Source organism: Chlorocebus sabaeus, chromosome 9 (assembly GCF_047675955.1).
Source record: "Chlorocebus sabaeus isolate Y175 chromosome 9, mChlSab1.0.hap1, whole genome shotgun sequence".
NCBI lineage: Eukaryota > Metazoa > Chordata > Mammalia > Primates > Cercopithecidae > Chlorocebus > Chlorocebus sabaeus.
This window is the reverse complement of record NC_132912.1, coordinates 136,219,161-136,240,248: the sequence shown is the minus strand read 5'-3', so window position 1 is coordinate 136,240,248 and position 21,088 is coordinate 136,219,161. Positions and strand designations below refer to the sequence as shown.

Here is a 21,088-nt window from a genome sequence, read left to right as displayed (position 1 = left end):
TCAGCGTCGTTAGTCCTTAGGTAAATGCAAATTAAAACCACAAGGACACAGCACTGTATATCTGCTAGAATGTCAAACATTATCAATCGAGTGTCGGAACCTTGTGGAGGAAGCAGAACACTCAGAGATTACTGGGGATCTAACGTGACGCAGCCACTCCAGAAACGGTGGAGTGTTAAACTTGCACCTACTGCACAGTCGTTCCATTCCTAGGTAGCCAAGAGAAATGAAAGCACATGTCCCTGTAATGACTCGTACATGAATATTTCTGGCAGATTTTTTTGCAATGGCCTGATACTTTAAGCAATGCAAATGTCCATCAACAAGTGAACAGGTGAACAGCACGATGGAGCGCTATTTACCAAGAGGAAGAAATGAACTATGGTTTCTCACCACATGGATGAATCGCAAGTAATTGTGCTGAGTGAAAAAAGCTAGACTCTCATCCCCCAAAACAGAGTACGTGCTATATAATCCATTTACACAAAATTCAAATAGTACGAACAGGGCACAGGAAGGGACAGGACAGACATTCAAACATAGATGAAAAACGTTGGGGGTGATGGATGCGTCCATTCTCATAGACGCTGCGATCCTTTCAGGGGTGTATGCACATGTCAAAACTTATTGCAATATATTCTTTAAATATGTGAAGTTTATTGTATGCTAATTATACCCCAATAAACCTATTAGAACAAAATCACAACATATCAAAACTCTTGGAATGCAGCTAAAGCCATGCTAAAGGGAAAGTTATAACCTAAAATACATGCATTAAAAAAGAAAAAATGCTGAACATAAACAATCTGAATGTCCATATAAAAAAGCTAGAATAAGCAGAAGTAAATCACAAAGATGAGACCAGAAAGAAATGAATTAGAAGGCAGATGTTCACTAAGAAAAATCATGACAACCAAAGGCACAAGCTCCACATGCCTTGAAAAGACTAATGAGATGAATAAGCCACCAGCAGCACCGGTCAAGAACAGCAGAGTGCCCAGAGTCCCAGCTGTGCGGGGGCTGTGAGGGAGGATCGCTAGAGCCCAGGGTTTGAGTCTGGTCTGGGCAACACGGTGAGACCCTGGTCTCAAAAAACAAGGGGGTGGGGGGAGAGAAGAGACAAATTGCCACTATCAGGATTGAAAAATGCATACAGATTTTGTAGACATTAAGGCTAGTAGAAAGACACTACTAACAAATTTATACCGACAAACTTGAAAATTTAGATTAAATGTACCAATTCATTTTAAAAAGAACTGAACAAAGCAGATCTAATAGGCAATAGAGAATCTGAATACTTCAATTATTTATTTTAAAAAATTAAATCTGGGGGAAAAAACCTTCCTAAAAAGGAAACTCCAAGCCTAGATAGAGAGCTTTACTAGTGAATTCTTCCAAATGTTTAAGAAGAAATAAAACCAATGCTACATAAATAAACTCTTGCAAATTTTTTTTATTATACTTTAAGTTCTGGGATACATGTGCAGAATGTGCAGGTTTGTTTCACAGGTCTAGAGGTGCCATGGTGGTTTGCTGCACCCATCAACCCAGTAAGTATTTCTCCTAATGCTATCCCTCCCCTAGCCCCCCACCCCCTGACAGGCCCCAGTGTGTGATGTTCCCCTCCCTGTGTCCATGTGTCCTCATTGTTCAATTCTCACTTATGAGTGAGAACATGCAGTGTTTGGTTTTCTGTTCCTGTGTTAGTTTGCTGAGAATGATGGTTTCCAGCTTCATCCATGTCCCTGCAAAGGACATGAACTCATCCTTTTTTATGGCTGCATAGTATTCCATGGTGTATATGTGCCGCATTTTCTTTATCCTGTCTATCATTGATGGGTCATCAGAATGAACAGGCAACCTACAGAATGGGAGAAAATTTTTGCAATCTATCCATCTGACAAAGGGCTAATGTCCAGAATCTACAAGAAACTTAAACAAATTTACAAGATAAAAGCAAACAACCCCATCAAAAAGTGGGTGAAGGATATGAACAGACACTTCTCAAAAGATGTTTATGTAGCCAACAAACATATGAAAAAAAAGTTCATCATCACTGGTCATTAGAGAAATGCAAATCAAAACCACAATGATATATCATCTCGTGCCGGTTAGAATGGTGATTATTAAAAAGTCAGCAAACAACAGATGCTGGAGAGGATGTGGAGAAATAGGAACACTTTTACATTGTTGGTGGGAGCCTAAATTAGCAAATATTTTTTAAAAGAGAATATACTCCTAACTCTTATGGTACCTGAATAATCCTCGTAGCAAAAATTAAACAGAAATACTACAACAAAAGAAAAAAATCACACATCATTTTCTTTTTTAAACATTGACCCAATGTATTACCAAACTAATTCCTGTGAAATACAAAAAGAATAATATATCATGATAAAGGTAAGTTTGTTTAACCCATGGTTAATGTAACATATGAAAATCAAATCATCTATCATCTTAATAGATACCAAAAAGAATTTCATAAAAGTCAACACTTATTTATGATAAAAAGCAAAACCCTTAACAAATTAGGGATAGACTGGGCTTTCCTTGATCTGATAAATAGCATCTACAAAACCGAACATCAAATATTATATTTAATAGTGAAATTAAATGTGGAACATGTTTGCTCTGAGTCCATGAATGAGATAAGATCCCCATTGGCCACCTCTATTCAACACTGGACTGAAGGGTCCCAGTCCACAAAATAAAGCACAGAAAAAGAGATTAAAGGTACATGGATTGGAAGGAGACGATAAATCTGAATATTCACAGATGACATGATTACACAAGTAGACATCTAAAAGATACTTTGGATTCAATTAGGAAGAGATTTTAAGAGAAAAGAGGAGCGTTCTGGCATGAGAAGCTCTGCAACGCACTGCTGGGTGCAGAAGATGAAGATGGCACCACGTGTCTCTAAACCACAAACGTAACCACTGATTTCTATACATATTTGCATTTGCTATAATGTGTGAGAAATCTGAAGGTTACCCAGCACACCCGTCCACAGCAGATGGCCCTCGAAGGGGATGGGGGTTAGAGCCAGGCAGGGCCTGGAAAGACTGGATTTTATACGGATGTGGAGGACATTGCAAGAGAAAGGCATCCAAGACGTTCTCACGAAATCCACTACAATTGTACAAGAGAATGAAGAGCTGTGATTTCAACAGCCAGCTGGTGGATCTCCTCCTCAGGGTGCTTTACAATGTCATCTCCTCCAGCGGAAACGCAGCCTCGTCATATCCCTGAGAAACGGGTCTGTTGGTTCCTCCCTCCGCACGTGTAGACTGTCCCTCCAGGAGGTTAGACGCCTCCCCTGAAACTGGCACAGGAGACACTGCATGACCAAATCAACACATGTGCAAGTTGTCCCCAAAGCACATTTGGCAAGCCCATAAGATGGGGACGCACAAACATGTCAACCAGAAAGCACCTGGCAACGTTCAAGGCATCTTGACATTGAAGCACCTCAAGTACCTGCAACAGCAGCGCAGTACCCACAGGTGAGGAAACTGAGGCTGAGCGAGCTGCAGCATAGGCCCCTGCCAGACCCATGGCTCCCAGCGCACCCAACAGCCCTCTTCTCCCACCCCAGGGCAGGCCTCTCCGATGGGGACTCCAGCCACTGACTCTGCCCTCATTAGTGTGGCCCTGCTCTCCCCTGCCCACGGGTCCCCTTGCATCCGTGAGCCCTGTGGTCAGCAGCCTTCTGAAGCCAGGCTCCTGTGGTCAGAGTCCCTTTCCACTGCATCTTGTGGTCAGCATCCATAGCCCACCCCAGATCTCACCCCTGAGCTGGAGCACAAACCCTCCTGCTGTTTCTGTGTCCACCTTCACCACACCTGCATCCTCCTCATCCTGGGGCACGGCCTCGGCCTCCACGATTTCCTCGTATAGTCCTGCTAGCGGCATTTCCCCAATGACATCATAGATCGCTTCTTCAGGAGATGCCTCAGATCTTCCCAGACCTGAGGCAAGGTGAACATGGTCACACACAGGCCCTCAGTGTGGACGTGGCCACAGGCAAGGGAGGGCAGCAACTCCGGGCGGGAACCCCACCCAGGCAGCAGAGAGGCAGGACGCTGTTGGCTAGGATGGGGGGGCCACAGGAACTCAGCCAGACCCCCAGTGCCCTCCCATCCCTGGCCACCGCCCCTGGTCAGTAAACCACATGATGCTTCCCGGTGAGCCCCAGTGTGCTGCCTGGGGGAACCTTCTAGGGTTCAGCTCAGTCTTGAGGGCTGGAGGCTGATGCAGATGTCTGCCACTCTCTCTGGCCAATAAAATGAGCCCTAAGTGGCCGGGCGCAGTGGCTCAAGCCTGTAATCCCAGCACTTTGGGAGGCCGAGACGGGCGGATCACGAGGTCAGGAGATCGAGACCATCCTGGCGAACACGGTGAAACCCCGTCTCTACTAAAAAATACAAAAAACTAGCCGGGCGAGGTGGCGGGCGCCTGTAGTCCCAGCTACTCGGGAGGCTGAGGCAGGAGAATGGCATAAATCCAGGAGGCAGAGCTTGCAGTGAGCTGAGATCCGGCCACTGCACTCCAGCCTGGGCGACAGAGCGAGACTCCATCTCAAAAAAAAATAAAAAATAAAAAAAGCCCTAAGTGAGACCAGCCTGCAGGCTGAAGCAACTGCCTTAGATGCAGATCCACCATGTTGACTTCTGACCAACTCCAGTTCCGGGAAGGCCTCTAGGATTTCTATTTTATCTACTGTTCCTTGCATAAGAGCATGCATTTACCGTAAATCCTGCCCTTAAGCAATTGTCCTGCACGTCCCCTTCCCCTGGGGTATATAATTTCTAGTTGTGAGGGATGATCATATAGGCATCCACCGTCAGCTAAAGGCCGTCCAAGGCACGCACATCGCTTGTCTTCATAAGTCCCTTTTAAGTGTTTCTCTCTAAGAAACTGGATTTGTCTGTCTCTTTCTTCAGCTTCTCAGTTCCCTGGACTGTGGGGGTAGGTAGGTCTGCATAGACCTGACCTATGGAGCACCCCACCTGCCTGGACCCCAACACCAGGTTGGAGCTGTGAGCTGCTCCTGCCCCCGCACCAGCTGATGGGATCAGGGTGGGCTCACGCTTACCCCTCTGCATGGCTTGTGTGACTCGAGGCAGAATCAGAAAGGCCATGAGGCCCAGAAGGAGAAGACCAAGAAGGGCTCCCAGGATGACACTGACCACCCAGAGTGTCGGGAATGGTGCTGCAGGCAGCGGGAAGCCTGGGCCAGGCTCTGAGGAAGGAGAGGTCTTGAGCCAGCAGAGTGGCCAGCGGGGACCTGCACACCCTCAGCAGGACAGGGTGGCCCCAAGGGCCCAGCCACACCCCTCCCTCATGGGGGACCTGCGAGTCGGAAGTGCTGGGGGGGGGCATCTGCTGCTTTCAGCTGCGCAGAGCACCCCAGAACGACTAGTGTCCACTGGGGGGTCTGCTTTCCAGGGACAGCCCCCTTCCTTGGTAAAACATGGCCCTCAAGCAGATGCCAGGGCAAGTCACAAGAGGTGATCAGGGCACAGAGAATGGGGGCGGCTCAGGGAAAGTTACCCACTGCTGCTATTTGTGCTAAGGTCATCGCTGTGGTTAACTGTTTGTTTTCTGCAAAGAGAATGAGGTGCAGGCTTTGGGAACAACTGAACCTGCCAACACCCAGGTGACACATACCCGAAATGAACAAGGATTGGAATAAACAAAAGGGAATTCCCAAAAAAGATTGGGGGAAACCCCAGGGCGTGCATGTCCCAAACAGGCCTCCACAGCAAATCAGCTTATCCCAGAAAAATCCCAGGGTGGAAACCAGCCCGCTAAAGCCTGGGCGTGCTCTCCTGCCCACCGAAGTGAGGAAGCAACACTCAAGACCGACCCCATCCCAGCGGCCTCTGCCGGCCTCATGACCCGTTTCCCACCGCCCCCCACTCACCCAAGCAGCGCACGCCCGCGTCCTCCTTGTGCGCGCAGTCTCCGCGTCCCCACCGCTCCGCAGGGCAGCCCCGCAGGGACGCCTCGCTGCCCCGGCACCCCACCTCGTCCAGCCACACGGGTCCGGAGCCAGGGCCAAAGGCGGCGGCCCCCAGGGCGGCGACGGCCCCACCACAGCCCAGCTGGCGGCACACGACCTCCGCGTCCGCCAGGTCCCAGCCGTCGTCACACACGGTGCCCCAGGAGCCCGCGTGCCAGAGCTCCACGCGCCCGGAGCAGCCGTCCTCGCCCCCGCGCACGCGCAGCGCGCCCTCCTCTGGAACGGGGGCTGCCGTCACTGCGGGGGCTGGACCGGGATGGGAAGGAGGACAGGGACAAGGACAGAGGGGTACCTGGGCAGCCGAGCGAGGAGGAGCAGTTGAGGGGCTCCCCAGGGTCCTCAGGAACTTCTCCTGCCTTTTCTGCACAGGAAATGGGGACCCGTTTCTGTATTTGCAAGCTCAGCAGCTAAATTATGTAAAATATTTTTCGTTTCCTTTTTCCCTCTGTCTCCCCAACACACCAATTTCTGCTAAAGAGAGAACCCTCTGTTTAAGCAAGGGATCTCCACATGGGATTACAGATTCCACAAACTGTGCTGGAGACTTTTCCAAGGGGGACGTCTCCCTGTGGGACGTCCTCAGACCATACCTGGAAGTGCAGGGGTCCTGCTTCCCTCACTGGGGGAGATCACCGGGTCTGGGAAGACTCCAGATGTTCCCCACCCAGCCCACAGCCTCAGCGCAGGGACCCCCCACCTTTGACTGGACCAGCACAGGGCAGACTCATCCAGAATAAGGAAAAGGGAAACTGACATTTCATCTCCCAGGAAAGGGCCCACGCAGACACAGTGTGGGGCCCCTCAGAGGCCCCTCTCCACCACCACTCCCCCCACACGCAGGCCCACCCACTCACCTGTGCACAGGACCCACGCTTCCTCTCCACTGGAGCATGAATGCTGGTCCCAGGGGGCTGATGGGCACTGCCACAGGGAGCGGTCATGCCTGTCCCTGCACTGGATGGAACCCACCCAGAGAAACTCAGGAGCAGACCAGCTTCCTGTCCTGGCCTGCAGCTGCCCGTGGGACCCACAGCCCAGCTGCCTACACAGGACCTCAAGGGAGGCCGCACTCAGGGTCCGGCAGACACCACCCCAGGTCCCATTGTAGAAAATTTCCAGCCGCCCTGCGCATGGCTGCCTGTGGTCCTGAAGCCTCAGATCCGTGAACTCTGCAGAGAGACAGGCCAGTCAGCAAGGCCCAGCTCGGAGTGCGGGTGGGGACCACAAGGCGGAAGCGCTGCAGGACCTGAGCACAAGACGCCGGCGTCCTCCTTGTGGCTGCAGTCGTGCCGGCCCCAGCCCGCCGACGGGCACTGCCACAGCGCAGACTCGTGGCCCTGGCAGCCCAGCTCGTCCAGCCAGATGCGCCCTGCCCCGGCTCCGAAGTGTGCGGCCCCCAGGGCGCTCAGGGCGCGGCCACAGCCCAGCTGCCTGCAGACCACGTGCGCGTCCTGCAGGTCCCAGGCGTCGTCACACACGGTGCCCCACGCGCCCCCGCGCAGCACCTCCACGCGCCCCGCACAGCGCCCCGGCCCCGCGGCCAGCCGCACCCGGAGGCTCCCTGTGGAGAGACAGAGTCAGGGCGCCCAGGACCCCGCGGCGACGGGCCATGGGGGATGCGGTTCTGCCCTCACCAGAGCACACCACGCCGGCGTCCCGCGAGGTTCCCGCGGGCTCCTGCAGGGTCGCGGACACGTTGCACTGCGTCAGGCGGGTCTCGGTGCCCAGACAGCGCGCGCGGCTCAGCGACACCTGGACGGACCCGCGGCTGGGGGCAGGTGCGTCATAGGCCTGTTCGGCCGCTCCGCACCCGAGCTGCCGGCACACCACGTCCGCGCCGCGCAGGTCCCAGGCATCGTCCAGGACGCGGCCCCACACGCCCTCCAGGGAGACCTCCACGCGGCCATCACAGCGGCTCTGTCCTTCCCTCAGCCGCACGGCGCGGGGCAGACCTGGGGATGGGGACGCACAGGGGACCCAGGGTGTCAGCGGGAGGGACCCGGAACCACCCCACAGCAGGGCCCCTCCCTCTCCGCCCCCTCTGTCCATGCCCCTCACTCACCCTCCTCCTCCACCGTCCCGGCTGCACCCACCTGAGCAGACCGCGGAGGCTGAGTTTCCCGGGGCACAGGCCGGGGCCCCCAGGGTGCTTACTGGGCAATTCCACAAGTAGGGTTCTGTCCCCCCACAGTGAAATGCGTCAGGCCAGATGGCAGCGTCCCCGTCCCCAAAATGGCCTCCTCGAGGTGCGGCCACCGCGTTGCCACAGTTGAGCTGGTGGCAGAGGACGGTGGCATCTGCTATGTCCCAGTGGGTAGCACAGAGGGGCGCCCAGGACCCCTGCACCTGGAGCTCCACGCGGCCCTCACAGCTGCTGCTGCCATTGACCAGCCTGAACTCTGGGGGAGAGGAAGAGTCAGTGTGGCTTGCACATGGCAGACACTGTCTGCAAGTTCCTTCATGTGAGCCTGAGCCTGGTTACCCAGTCCAGTACTTGGGGGACCAGACTGAGGGCATGAAAACAGCTTTGGCGAGTGACGTCACCACAATTGCCTGGGAAATCAAAAAGTGAAGGGCATCATGCCTTCACTTAGGCAGTGATTAAGTTGGGAAAATTATGGAAATATACTTTGTCAGTGCTCTGGAATGCATCCAACACAGGGGAACGCTAATAAAGGTGAAGCTGCTGAATGTTGTCTCCAATAAGCAGGAAGTGAGCACCAAGACAGAGCTCCACACACCCTCTCAGATCCTGCTTCTCATTGCCAGCCAGAGCTCTGGGAAACGGGTCAGCACCCCGGCCCCACTCCCCAGGCCCCACACATGCTGCTGCACCTGGTTCTTGGTGTGAGCCTAGTTAAACATACCCCACACCCTGCACTTCAAAGGAAATGCCTGAGGGTAAGTAGCAACAACAGTATACGTGGCAGAGTAAGGAACCCCAAAGCTCCATCTCCCTCTAATGTAATGACTAGATGATAAAACTCATAACCAACTTTTTTGAAATTCTAGTATCTGGGAACAACTTGAAAACACTTAAGGAAGAAAGAAGTGGCAAATTTGGGTCTGCATAAGGAACGAGTGAAGAATAATGCCTTAGTATTGAAGGTGTGCCCCAACAAAGAGCTAACATGCAAAGACTGGAAGAGTCGGGAGTGCTTGTCTGTCTGTTTTTCACTATGGGCATTTAAGGAAACACGTCTAATCACTAACTTCACTAACCAACAGAAAAGAGACCCTAGTGGTCACTTGCAACAAAGAGTCTTTACAAAAGGAGTTTAGAAAGTCATTAAACAGGGCCGGGCATGGTAGCTCATGTCTGTCATCCCAGCCCTTTGGGAAGCCAAGACGGGTGGATCATGAGGTCAGGAGTTCAATACCAGCCTGGCCAAGATGGTGAAACCCTGTCTCTACTAAAAATACAAAAATTAGCCAGGCACAAAATTATTACTAATTACTAATACAAAAATTAGTGGTGGGTGCCTGTAATTCCAGCTACTCGGGAGGCAGAGGCAGGAGAACTGCTTGAACACAGCGGGTGGAGGTTACAGTGAGCTAAGATCACACTGGTACACTCCAGCCTAGATGAAACAGCGAGACTCCATCTCAAAGAAAAAAAAAAAATCAGCAACAGCTAACCCTGGTGATAGAGAAAAATGTGATTTCTAGAGTTGCCACAGTATAATAATTCAAAATGTCCAGTTTCCAACAAAAAAAGATGAGACATGCAAAGTAACCATAAATTATAACACATTTATAGGGGGAAAAGGGAAATAGAAATTGTCCTTGAGGATGCTAAGTCATTAGACTTACTAGATAAATACTTTAAATACACTGTCTTAAATATGCTCAAAAAGCTATAGGAAACCAGGATAATGATATCTTACCAAATAAGGAATATTGATAAAAATATATAAATTATAAAAAGGAATTGAGTAGATTTTTCTGTAGCTTAAAAAAGTTCAATAACAAATGAAAAATTCACTAAAAGGTTCAACAGCAGATCCCTTGAGCGAGCAAAAGATAGAATCTATGAACTTGAATATAAGTCAATCCAGATATCTTATCTAGTCTGAGGAGCAGAAAGAAAAAAGAATAAAAAAAATCAATAGATCCCAAAAGACCTGCGGGACACCATTGAGGATACTAAGAGATGCATAATCAGAGTCACAGAAAGAGAGAACACTGGCTTTTCCACGGAATAACAAAAAAAAAAAAATTTTTTTTTAAGAGAGAGAGGAGAAAGTGAAAGAAAAAATATTTGAAGAAATAATAGTAAAAAAAATTCTAAGTTTGATGAAAGATATGTCTGCATCCAAGAAGCTCAACGAACTTCAAGTAGGTTATACTTAAAAATATCTGCGCTGAGACACGTTAAAATCAAACTCTCAAAAGACAAATATAAAGAGAAGAATCTTGAAAGTAGCAAGAGAGAAGCGACTCGTCATGTACAAGGGATCCTTGCTCCTCTATTACGTGAGGACACAAAGAAGGCCCCATCTGTGAGGAACAGGTCCCTCCAGACACTGAATCTGCTGGTTCCCTGACCCTAGATTTCTCAGCCTCCAGAACTCTGAGACATACATTTCTGTCATTTACAAATTACCCAGTCTACAGTGTTTTCTATAGCAGCCTAGATGGACTAAGACAATAAGACCAACGGTTGATTTCTCAGCAGAAACCATGGAAGCCAGAAAGCAGTGGAGTAGTTGGTCTTATTGTCTTAGTGCTGAAAGGAAAACCTGGTCACTCCAAAATTCTGTATCTAGCAAAACTATCCTTAAAAATGAAGGAGAACTTTAAACAAAAGCTGAGGAAATTCATTGCTAGTAGACTTGTCCTACAAGGAATGCTAAAGGGTTTAATTCAGGCTGAAATAAAGGCACTAAACAGTAAACCAAAGCCTGATGATTAATCTAATAACACTGATAAGGATAATTACATAGGAAAATATAAAGGCCAACAGTATTGTATTTGGGGTTTGCTATACCTTTGTTTGTTTGTACATGCTTTAAAAAAATAGGCATGAAACAAAATTATACATTTATGTTAATGGACAAACAATGTGTAAAGATGAATTAGGGACAATAACAATATAAGAGCAGAGATTTTGTATACTATTGAAACTAAGTTGGTTTTAGTGCAAACCAGAGGTTTGTAAATTTAAAATATTTCTTATGATCTCCAGGGAACCACTAGAGAGAAAACTAAGAAATACAACAACAAATAAAAAAACAGAATGGGAAGGGAATGAAAATGGTATACTATAAATGTCAATTAAATGCAAAAGAAGGCAGTAATGGAGGAATTGAGGAACAAAAAAATAAGACATGTAGGAAACAAATAGAAAAATAGCAGAAGTGAATACTCCTTATTGGTAATTACTTTAAATGTAAAGGGATTAAACCATCTAAATAAAAGGCAGGGAGGGACAAAATGGATTTTTAAAAAAAATTGTTTTAAAATGTGCTCTCTTCATAAAGTCACTTCAGATCAAAAGACCATTAGGTTAAAAGTGAAAGTTTGGAAAAGATATACATGCACAGAGTCACCAAAAGAGAGCTGAAGTGGCTAAACAAATATCAGACAAAATAGACCAAGTCACAGTTTGAATGTTCATGTTCCTCCAAAATTCATGCTGAGACAGAATCTGAAAAGCAACAGTATTAAGAGGTGAAGCCTTTTGGAGGTGGTTAAGCCATGAGGGCTCCATCCTCATGAAGGACATTAGCCCTTATAAAGGGCTCAAGGGAGCAATTTCATCCCTTTTCCTCTTTTGCTCCTCTATTACTTGAGGACACAAAGAAGGCCCCATCTGTGAGGAACAGGTCCCTCCAGCCACTGAATCTGCTGGTCCCCTGACCCTAGATTTCTCAGCCTCCAGAACTCTGAGACATACATTTCTGTCATTTACAAATTACCCAGTCTACAGTGTTTTCTATAGCAGCCTAGATAGACTAAGACAGACTTTAAGTTAAAAATTGTGAGGAGAGATAAGAAGAGGATTGTATAGTTATTAAAGGGTCAGTCCATCAAAAGAATATACAACAAATATAAGCATATGTGCAGCTAATAACAGAGCCAAAAGTAATAAAGAAAAAAATTGACCAAACTGAAGGCAGAAATAGATGACTGTAAATAATAACTAGAACCAAAAACATCTCACTTTTAATAATGGATAGACCATCTATGCATACAGCTAATAAGGAAAGAAATCATTGGAAGAACACTATAAACCAACTAGACCTCACAGACATGTGCGAAACACTGTGCTCAAATCAGCAAAATACACACTTTTCTGTTGTGTCCATGAAATGTTCATCAGGGTAGACACTATGTTGAGGCATAAATCAAGTCCGAATAAATTTTAAAGAACTGAAATCATAAAAAGCATCTTCTCTGACCATAAAGGAATGAAGTTAGGAATAAATTTAAAAGGGGAAACTGGGAAATTAACAAATAGAACACACCCATAAGCAACCAACCAGTAAGTCAAGGAAGAAATCACAAGGAAAATTAGAAAATACTTTTGGATGAATGAAAGTGAAAACACAACATAACAAAATTTATGGATTGAAATGAAAGTAATGCTTAGAGAAAATTTTATAGTAACGAACATCTATATTAGGAGCAAATAAATATCTCAAATCAATAATGGGATTTACACCTTAAAAAACTAGAAAAGGAAGAATAAACTAAACCTGAAGCTAGCAGAAGGAAGGAGATACTAAATGAAATATAGAATGGAAAACAATAGAGAGAATAACAAAAATAAAAGCTAAGTCTGTGAAGAGATCAACAAAAGTGACAACATTTAGCTAGACTGACCAATAAAAAAAGAGAACACCCAGCTGGGCATGGTGGCTCACGCCTGGAATCCCAGCACTGTGGGAGGTCAAGGCGGGTGGATCACAAGGTCAGGAGATTGAGACCAACCTGGCTAACATGGTGAAACCCCGTCTCTACTACAAATACAAAAAAAAAAAAAAAAATTTTGCCAGGCGTGGTGGCGGGCACCTATACTCCCAATGACTCGGGAGACTGAGGCAGGAGAATGGTGTGAACCCGGGAGGCGGAGCTTGCAGTGAGCTGAGATTGCGCCACTGCACTCCAGCCTAGGTGACAGAGTGAGACTCCATCTCAAAAAAAAAAAAAAAAAAAAAAAAAGAGAGAACACTCAAATTACCAAAATCAGAAATGAATGTGGGGGGTACTTGGTATGAAATCTACAGAAATAAAAGAGAAGTGTAAATGAACACCTTGACTAATTTCATAGTATTCACCCCCCAGTTAGATAATTTAGATCAAATGAACAGATTTCTAGAAATACACAAATTATCAAAACTGACCCAATAATGAACAGAAAATCTGAACAGAGCTATAAAAAGTAAAGGAAATAAATCAGTAAACAAAAACCTCTGAACAAAGAAAAGCCAAGCACCAGGTATCTTCACTTCACTACTAGAATGAAGGAAAAAAAAATAAAACAAAATAAAACATGATAATTTCAATTGATGCAGAACAAGCATTTGACAAAATCCAACAGACTGTCATGATAAAACATTCAACAAACCAGAACAGAAGGGAACTTCCTCAATGTGCTGAAGAACATTTATTAAAAACCCCCAACTAGCATCATACTCAATGAAGAAAAACTGAAAGCTTATCCCTTGAGATAAGGAACAAGACAAATATATACTTTTTCACCATTTCTACTCAACATTCTACTGCAAGTTCTAGCCAGAGAAATTAGGCAAGAAAAAAGAAATAAAAAGCATCTGTATTGGAAAGGAAGAGGAAAAACTATCTGTATTCACAGGTACATGATCTTACATATAGAAAATCCTACAGAATCCACCAAAAAACTGTTTAAAGCCATAAGAAATTTCAGGAAAAAAGAGGGCATGAAAAAATAGTTGCATTTCTATATTCTAAAGTATGAATAATAATAAAAGAAGACCCCAAGAATACTCAAAGCAATCCTGAGCAAAGACCAAAGCTGAAGGCATCACATTACTGGATTCCAAAGTATACTACAAAACTACAGTAACCAAAACAGCATGATACTTGATATGAAAATAGACACATAGGCCAGTGAAACAGAGAAAGAAGATAAATAAATCCATGCATTTATAGTCACTTGATTTTTAATGAAGGTGCCAAGAATACACATTGGGAAAAGGACAGTCTCATCAACAAATGGTGCTGAGAACACTGGATATCCACATGCAGAATGAAACTAGACCCCTGCCTCTCACTATATACAAAAATCAATTCAAGGTTTATTACAGACTTAAATGAAAGATCCACAACGATAGAGGCAACTAGAAGAGATCAGGGGAAGTGCTCAGGACATTGGTCTAGCAAGATTTTTTCAGATAATACCTGAAAAGCACAGGCAACAAAAGCAAAAATAGACAAATGGGTTTACAGAAAACTAACAACCTTCCATACAGCAAAGGAAACAATCGACAACATGAGAGAAAATCAGTAAGTTGAAGAGATATCTGTACCTCCATGTTTATGGCAACACTAATCACAATAGCCAAACTATGGACTCAACCCGTGTTCATCAATGGGTAAATAGAGAAAATGTGGTCTATATATCACACAAAATGAAATCTTATTCAGTCTTAAAAACAGAATGGAATCCTGTTATTTGCAGCAATGTGGATGGCCTGGCGGACATTATGTTAGGTGAAATAAGTCAGAGAAAGACAAACACCAGAGGATCCCACTTGCACATGGAATCTTGAAAAGTTGATCTCATAGAAGTAGACAGTAGAATGGGGGCTACCAGAGTTAGGGAGTGGAGTGAGGAGGAGGTATGGGGGGGACTGGTCAACTGGTAAAACGGTAGAGACAGGAGAGAGAAGTTTCAGTGTTCTACAGCACAGGCGGGTGGATACAATTAACAGTATTGTGCTATATATTTCAAAATAGGTAGAAGAGAGAAATTTGAATGTCCTCACCACAAAGACACAATCACGTTGAGGTGATGGATACGCTGAATTCCCTGATTTGATTATTATACAATATATACATGCACCGTAACCCTGCACTATACCCCCATAAATATGTGCAATTAGTATATGTCCAAAATATGTCAATTTAAAAAAGAATGAAATAATAATAATCATGTTTACCAAGGAGGCCCAAGACAGACTTATACACTGAAAAATACAAAAGATTTTTGAAAACAATCAGCGAAAACCTAAACAAATGCAAAGGCATCCTATGTTCATAGATTGAAAGATTTAATATTGTTAAGATGGCAATACTCCCAAACCAATCCACAGATTCTATGAAATCCCTATCAAAATCCCAACAACCATTTTTTGTTCAGAGATAGAACTGATCCTAAAATTCAGATGCAATTTCAAGGGACCTTAAATAACCAAAACAATACTAAAAAGAAAAACGTACAGGACTCATTTCCCTATTTCAAAACTACTACAGAGCTACGGTAATCAACACAGTATGCCACCGGCATGAAAATACACATATAAGTCAACAGAACAGATTGAATATCCCAAAATAAGTGTATCCATGTGGGGCAAAGGATTTTCACATGGTGTGAAGAAAATTCAATAGGAAAGATCACCTAATCATCACAAAAGTAAATATGTACTGACACATCACACTGTACAATTATTATGTGTCATTTTAGAAGAATAAATACATACATTCAAAACATAAGGAAAGAATAGTGCCTTCAACAAATGGACAACTGGGCGCCACACGCAAAGGAATGAATGGAACCCTTTCCTTATACCATATACAAAATGTAAGTCAAAGTCAATCAAAGATCAAATAACAGCTGAAACTATACAACTGAGAAAAAACCACAGGAGTCGTCTTCATGACCTTGGATTAGAGACTGGATTCTTAGATATGACACTAAAAGTTCAAGAAACAAAAGGGGAATAAATAGGTAAACAGGACTTCCACAAAACTAGAAGCTTGTGCCCGACGGGGCATTATCGGAAGTGAAAAACACCCCACAGAACGGGGGGAAATATTTGCCAATGATATATTGACAGGGATGTAGGGTCCGCATGGAGAAGGGTCCTGAATAAACATTCCTCCAAAGATGATCAACTCAAGGTCAACAAACACCTGCGAGAGGAAGGAAGGGAGGAAGGAAGGAGGTAGGGAGGAAGGGAGGAAAGGAGGGAGGGAGGGAGAGAGGGAGGGAGGAAGGGAGGAAAGGAGGGAGGGAGGGAGGAAAAGAGGGAGGAAGGGAGAGAGGGAGGGAGGGAGGAACGGAGGAAAGGAGGGAGGGAGGGAGGAAAGGAGGAAGGGAGGGAGGAAGGGAGGGAGGAAGGATGGAGGGAGGGAGGGAGGGAGGGAGGAAAGGAGGGAGGGAGGGAGGAAGGGAGGGAGGAAGGATGGAGGGAGGGAGGAAAGGAGGGAGGGAGGGAGGAAGGGAGGGAGGAAGGATGGAGGGAGGGAGGGAAAGAGGGAGGGAGGGAGGGGAGGAAGCTGGGGTCCCAGCAGCCCCAGGCCCAGGGCACGAGCGCCGGGTTCGGTGTCCAGGGAGTGGCGCTGCCCCCGCCCCACAGCCCCGGCCTCCCTGCCCGGACCCAGCCCCGGAGCCGCGCGGGTGACTTACTTTCTCCCGTGCACCTGAGCCCCGCGTCACGGCCGGGCCCACACTGGCTCCCGCGCGCCCGCGGGCAGTGGAACAGCAGCGACTCGTTGCCCGCACAGCGGAAGGCCTCCGTCCACACCGGCCCCGAGCCCCGGCCGAAGCGGGCGCCCTCGGGCGTGGACACCGCCACCCCGCACTGCAGCTCCCGGCACAACACGTGGGCCGTGGCCAGGTCTAGGTCCGCGTGGCAGACGGTGCCCCAGGTCAGGCCCCGCCTCACCTCCAGGCGCCCGGCGCAGGGGTGCTCGCCGCCCACCAGCCGGGCCTCGGTGTGTCCTGGGGGCAGACGCTGGGCTGGAGCACAGGGCAGGACCGGCTCGGTGTAGGCCTCTGGGATGAAGCGGCCTGACCGCTGCCCTCGGGTCCCACGGAAAGGACCGATGCGGGAGGACCCAGGACCACCTGGGCTGGCCCGGCCCCTGGGGCTCTGAAGCGGCAGGAGAGGTCCTGGGGTGTGCAGGCCGAGGCCTCTGCCACCCTCCCATCTCCCTGGCGTCCTGGCTCCGGCAGAATTCGGACAGCAACAGTCCCCACCCCAAAACAAGGATGTCTATCCCGGGGCCTGGGGCCCCCACATCTGTGTCATGGAGCCCACTCCCAGGCTGGGACCCGGACCCTGGCAGGCCACTGTAACCACCTGGTCAGTTTTAAGCCCAGTGCCCAGCCACACCCTGGCCAGAGCCCCGAGAGAGGAGCTGCCATTGGTGTCAGCCATCTCCCCAGGTGACCCCTGGGCCACCAGCCCCTCTCCCTCCTCAGGACAGGGGTACAGGAGGGCAGCAGCATAGGGTCCTTGCTGGGCAGGTGCTGAAGCCCCAGGAGACAAGATCCCCACACCCTGTAGGCCAGGGCCATCCCCTCAGTCCCCGCACACTGCTCTGAGTGGACACCTCCCGTCTCAGAGATTCTCAGGAAAGGGCGTCCGTACCTGCACACACCACCTCAGAGTCTGTTGGGAGGTCACAGTGGTCTAGGAAGTTCAGGTTGAACCTGCAGTTGAAGATGCTGGACTCTGTTCCCTGGCAGGAAATGACTTTTGAGCCCAGCCAGCCTGGGTGCCCTGTGAGGTGGGGCCTGGATGCCTGGAGTGCTGGGCCACACCCCAGCCTTCTGCAGAAGACGCCGGCCTCCTCCTGGTGCAAGCCACAGCTTATCACAGGGCCTTCTGTTATCCGGATCACAGGGGTCCCCGCACAGGGGCTGCCTCCACCACGCAGCCCCAAGGAGGCCAGCTTTCCTCCTGCACACACAGGTGCCCACTCTGGTTCCACTTCAGTTCTGCTGGGGCGTGGGCCTCCCACCCCTAACGTGTGGACTGAGGCCGTGGCCTTTGTTGGAGGATGAGGTGTGTGGGGGTCTGCAGCAGAGGCCTTTCTTTCGGGCCCAGGACCCCAGAGGGGGCAGCCAGAGACTATACCTGCCCACTTTAGGTCCCCTCTCCCTATGCCCAAGAGGCCACCTGCATAGATGGCAGGACAAGCTCCATGCCCTCTGGCTTCTGGGGCCTTGCCCACAGGGAGGGCCCATCAAGTGGAGAGGATAGCACATAGGGATCAGCCCATCTGCTCCTCTCTGAGGGGCCCTGCAGGCCAGTATCCCAGGCCTGATCATACCCCCACAGTGCTTTCCACACAGGGCCAGCTGTCTCTGGTTCTGGAGCTCATGCCTTGGAGTTTGCAGGCCAAGGCCCTCTGGTGCCAGTGGCCTCTCCTTGCCTGTGTCAATGCCCCTCATCTCTCTCTCCTCACACATGCCACTTTGAGCCTCTGCTTCCTACCAACAATCCAGCAGAGGGGAAAGGGCAGGGTCCCCGCCGGAGCCTGAGCAGGACAGGGCTGCTGAAATCTGGGGCAGATCCAGGAGCTCAGAGCCTCCTGAGTGGGTCCTGACAAGGGAGAGCACAGGAGCAGAAAGCCGAGATGAGGGCCAGGAGGGAGCACCTCACTCAGCACCAGCCTCCGCACCTGCCTGAGCCCCCAGGCCGGTGCCTGCACTCGTGCCAGCCACTCAGGGGAGGAAGAGAGGGACCCTTCACCCCACAAGGCCCTGTGGTCACCACTGGCCCCCAATGTTTGATGGTTGCCACGAGTCAACTGAACCGAAAAGGACTGAACTGGGCTGCGGTCCCGGCCAGGGATGGCCTCGGTGTGTAATATGTTCCTCAATTGGCCGGGCGCGGTGGCTCAAGCCTGTAATCCCAGCACTTTGGGAGGCCGAGACGGGTGGATCACGAGGTCAGGAGATCGAGACCATCCTGGCTAACACCGTGAAACCCCGTCTCTACTAAAAAATACAAAAAAAACTAGCCGGGCGTGGTGGCGGGCGCCTGTAGTCCCAGCTACTCGGGAGGCCGAGGCAGAAGAATGGCGTGAACCCAGGAGGCGGAGCTTGCTGTGAGCTGAGATCCGGCCACTGCACTCCAGCCTGGGCGACAGAGCAAGACTCCGTCTCAAAAAAAAAAAAAAAAAAATATGTTCCTCAATTGTGCTGTGCCATCTGGGCCTTTGGAGGGGACACACGTGGGGTCATACAGTGCCATGAGGGTCTGAGGGTCACAGCACTGGAGTCACAGGCACCCCTGGAAGAAGGGTCTTGTCTTCCACCCGGGAGGACTCAGGGAACACCCCTCCTCCCTAAAGTGAAGGTCGTGGGTGGGGACAGGGCCACAGACTGGCAGAAGTGGCTCCCGGGGCACCCATCCTACCTGAGCAGTGGACTGCACCGATGCACTCACACTCACAGCCGTTCAGTGACCCCCACTTCCCCAGGGAGCAGTCCCAGAGCGAGGCCTCCACACCCTGGCACTGCACGCCCTGCAGCAAGGACTGCTGAGCCTCCTGTGGCCACACCACATACGTGGGGACATAGAGGGCGTGACCACAGCCCAGCTGCCTGCAAATCACAGAGGCCTCCCGCAGGCCCCAGTGGTCCCCACACACCAGGCCCTGCTGCCCCAGGGACTGCACCTGCAGGAGGCCCTCGCAGCGGTTTCCACCTCTCACCAGGGCCAGGGACTCTGCAGCGGGAGCTTCGGGGACAAGAACATAGGAAAGGCGTCATGGCAAAGGTACCCTTGAGTACTTTATGCCCAGAACTTCCGAAGTTAGAAATCTAACTGTCACCTTCCAGCCCAGTTTGCACCTTACTCTTGATTTTCCCAGGTTTTCTCGCGCATTATTTGGATGTCACCAATGACATGAACAAACTTAAATATCAACAAAAATGAACAAAATGTTAACAAAAACGGCCTAAGGACCATTTTCTGAGGAAATTCAATGAAGTGAAGGTCCCAGCCTTTCGCATGCATTTGGAAGGCCCGGAAAACAAGACTGATCACTCTGCCCACTCATGAGCCCCACAGCAGACACCCCAGCCCTCTGTGGTCGCCAGCTGAAGCTCCCAGGATTCACAGCAAGGAGCAGACGGGACCACTGTGGTGTCGTGGCCCCCTCCCCCATGGAATGTCCTGCACACCGGGGCTCTGACTCCCAGCGCCCTGCAGGCAGCGGCACACACTCACCGGGAGGGCGGGTCCCGCAGGCCAGGAGCAGGGGCCACAGTCCCAGAGGGAACAATGCCATGCCTGGCCACTCTGCTGCTGCCGTGCCCCAGGCTGATGCTCTCGTGGCAGGGATGTGTGTTCTGCCCCCGGACGGAAGGTGGACGCCGACTTAGTGTGACACCTTTCTGAGAAGGAAGCCTGTACACGCCCTCGCCTCCTCCCCCCATATCAGAGCTGTCATCTGTCACCCGTGCCTCAGCCCAGACGGTGCCAGCAGCGTGTGGTGAGGCCAGGCTGGGCTTCCTGCAGCTGGTGCCCAATGCAGCCCCAGGTGTGAGATGGACCAGTGAGGGCCCATTCTCAGCAGGGCCCTGGTGGCCACGGGTGCTGACACCAGGGCCTGGCAGCGGAGGGATGGACCTTCTCTGCCTCTCACAAAAGGTGTGGCTGAAGACCTAGGGTCGTGCCAAGCTCATGCGCTGTGAACACACAGACCTAGCAATGGGGGCAAAATTCTGAAAAACGTGCGTGCCTGCGACCCGAATTCGTAAGGGATGCATGGCCTCCCTGTGAGGCTGTGTCCTTGGGAAGCCGCCAAATCCAACAGAGGATTAAATCAATGATGCGGCGTCTGAGGCAAGGCCGGAAAGGGGCAGCGTGTATGCACGGCTGGATAAACACTCGCATTTGGGCAAGTCAATACGCCAGCTACATGCTCTTAGAGATGGGGTTTCACCATGCTGCCCAGGCTGGTCTCGAACTTTTGGACTCAAGTGACCTGCCTGCCCTGGCCTCTGAAAGTGCTGGGATTACAGGCATCAGCACACCCCGTCTGGCCTGTTTTTACAATAATTAAGCATGGTATTATTTTATAAGCAGCATAATATCAATAAAGGTCAATTTC

At 49.5% G+C, this 21,088-nt stretch overlaps 2 protein-coding genes across 2 annotated transcripts; both read right to left on the bottom strand.

Moving 5' to 3' along the window:
- Nucleotides 1-1,632: 1,632 nt before the first annotated feature.
- Nucleotides 1,633-18,208, bottom strand: LOC103245976 (scavenger receptor cysteine-rich domain-containing protein SCART1-like; the record flags this gene model as incomplete). The annotated part of the gene is made up of 11 exons (XM_073019538.1): nucleotides 1,633-3,325; nucleotides 3,846-3,971; nucleotides 5,099-5,245; nucleotides 5,930-6,244; nucleotides 6,321-6,389; nucleotides 6,883-7,197; nucleotides 7,275-7,589; nucleotides 7,663-7,980; nucleotides 8,122-8,427; nucleotides 16,644-16,958; nucleotides 17,611-18,208. Coding segments are annotated over 11 exons (2,946 nt in total), but the record flags the coding sequence as incomplete, so codon positions are not given.
- On the bottom strand, nucleotides 18,118-20,471 carry LOC140712440 (scavenger receptor cysteine-rich domain-containing protein SCART1-like). Its single transcript, XM_073019509.1, has 2 exons — nucleotides 20,203-20,471; nucleotides 18,118-19,710 (listed from the first exon to the last, which is right to left on the bottom strand). The coding sequence occupies exons 1-2, from the start codon at nucleotides 20,261-20,263 to the stop codon at nucleotides 19,316-19,318; spliced, it is 456 nt and encodes a 151-aa protein (XP_072875610.1). The 5' UTR covers nucleotides 20,264-20,471; the 3' UTR covers nucleotides 18,118-19,315.
- Between the last annotated feature and the right edge of the window lie 617 nt (nucleotides 20,472-21,088).

Coding starts and splice junctions, on each gene's coding strand:
- LOC140712440 (XM_073019509.1), bottom strand. CDS start 20,263: ATGGCATTGTTCCCTCTGGGACTGTGGCCCCTGCTCCTGGCCTGCGGG. Junction 19,711..20,202: donor CTGCGGGACCCGCCCTCCCG/GTGAGTGTGTGC, acceptor TTGTCCCCGAAG/CTCCCGCTGCAGAGTCCCTG.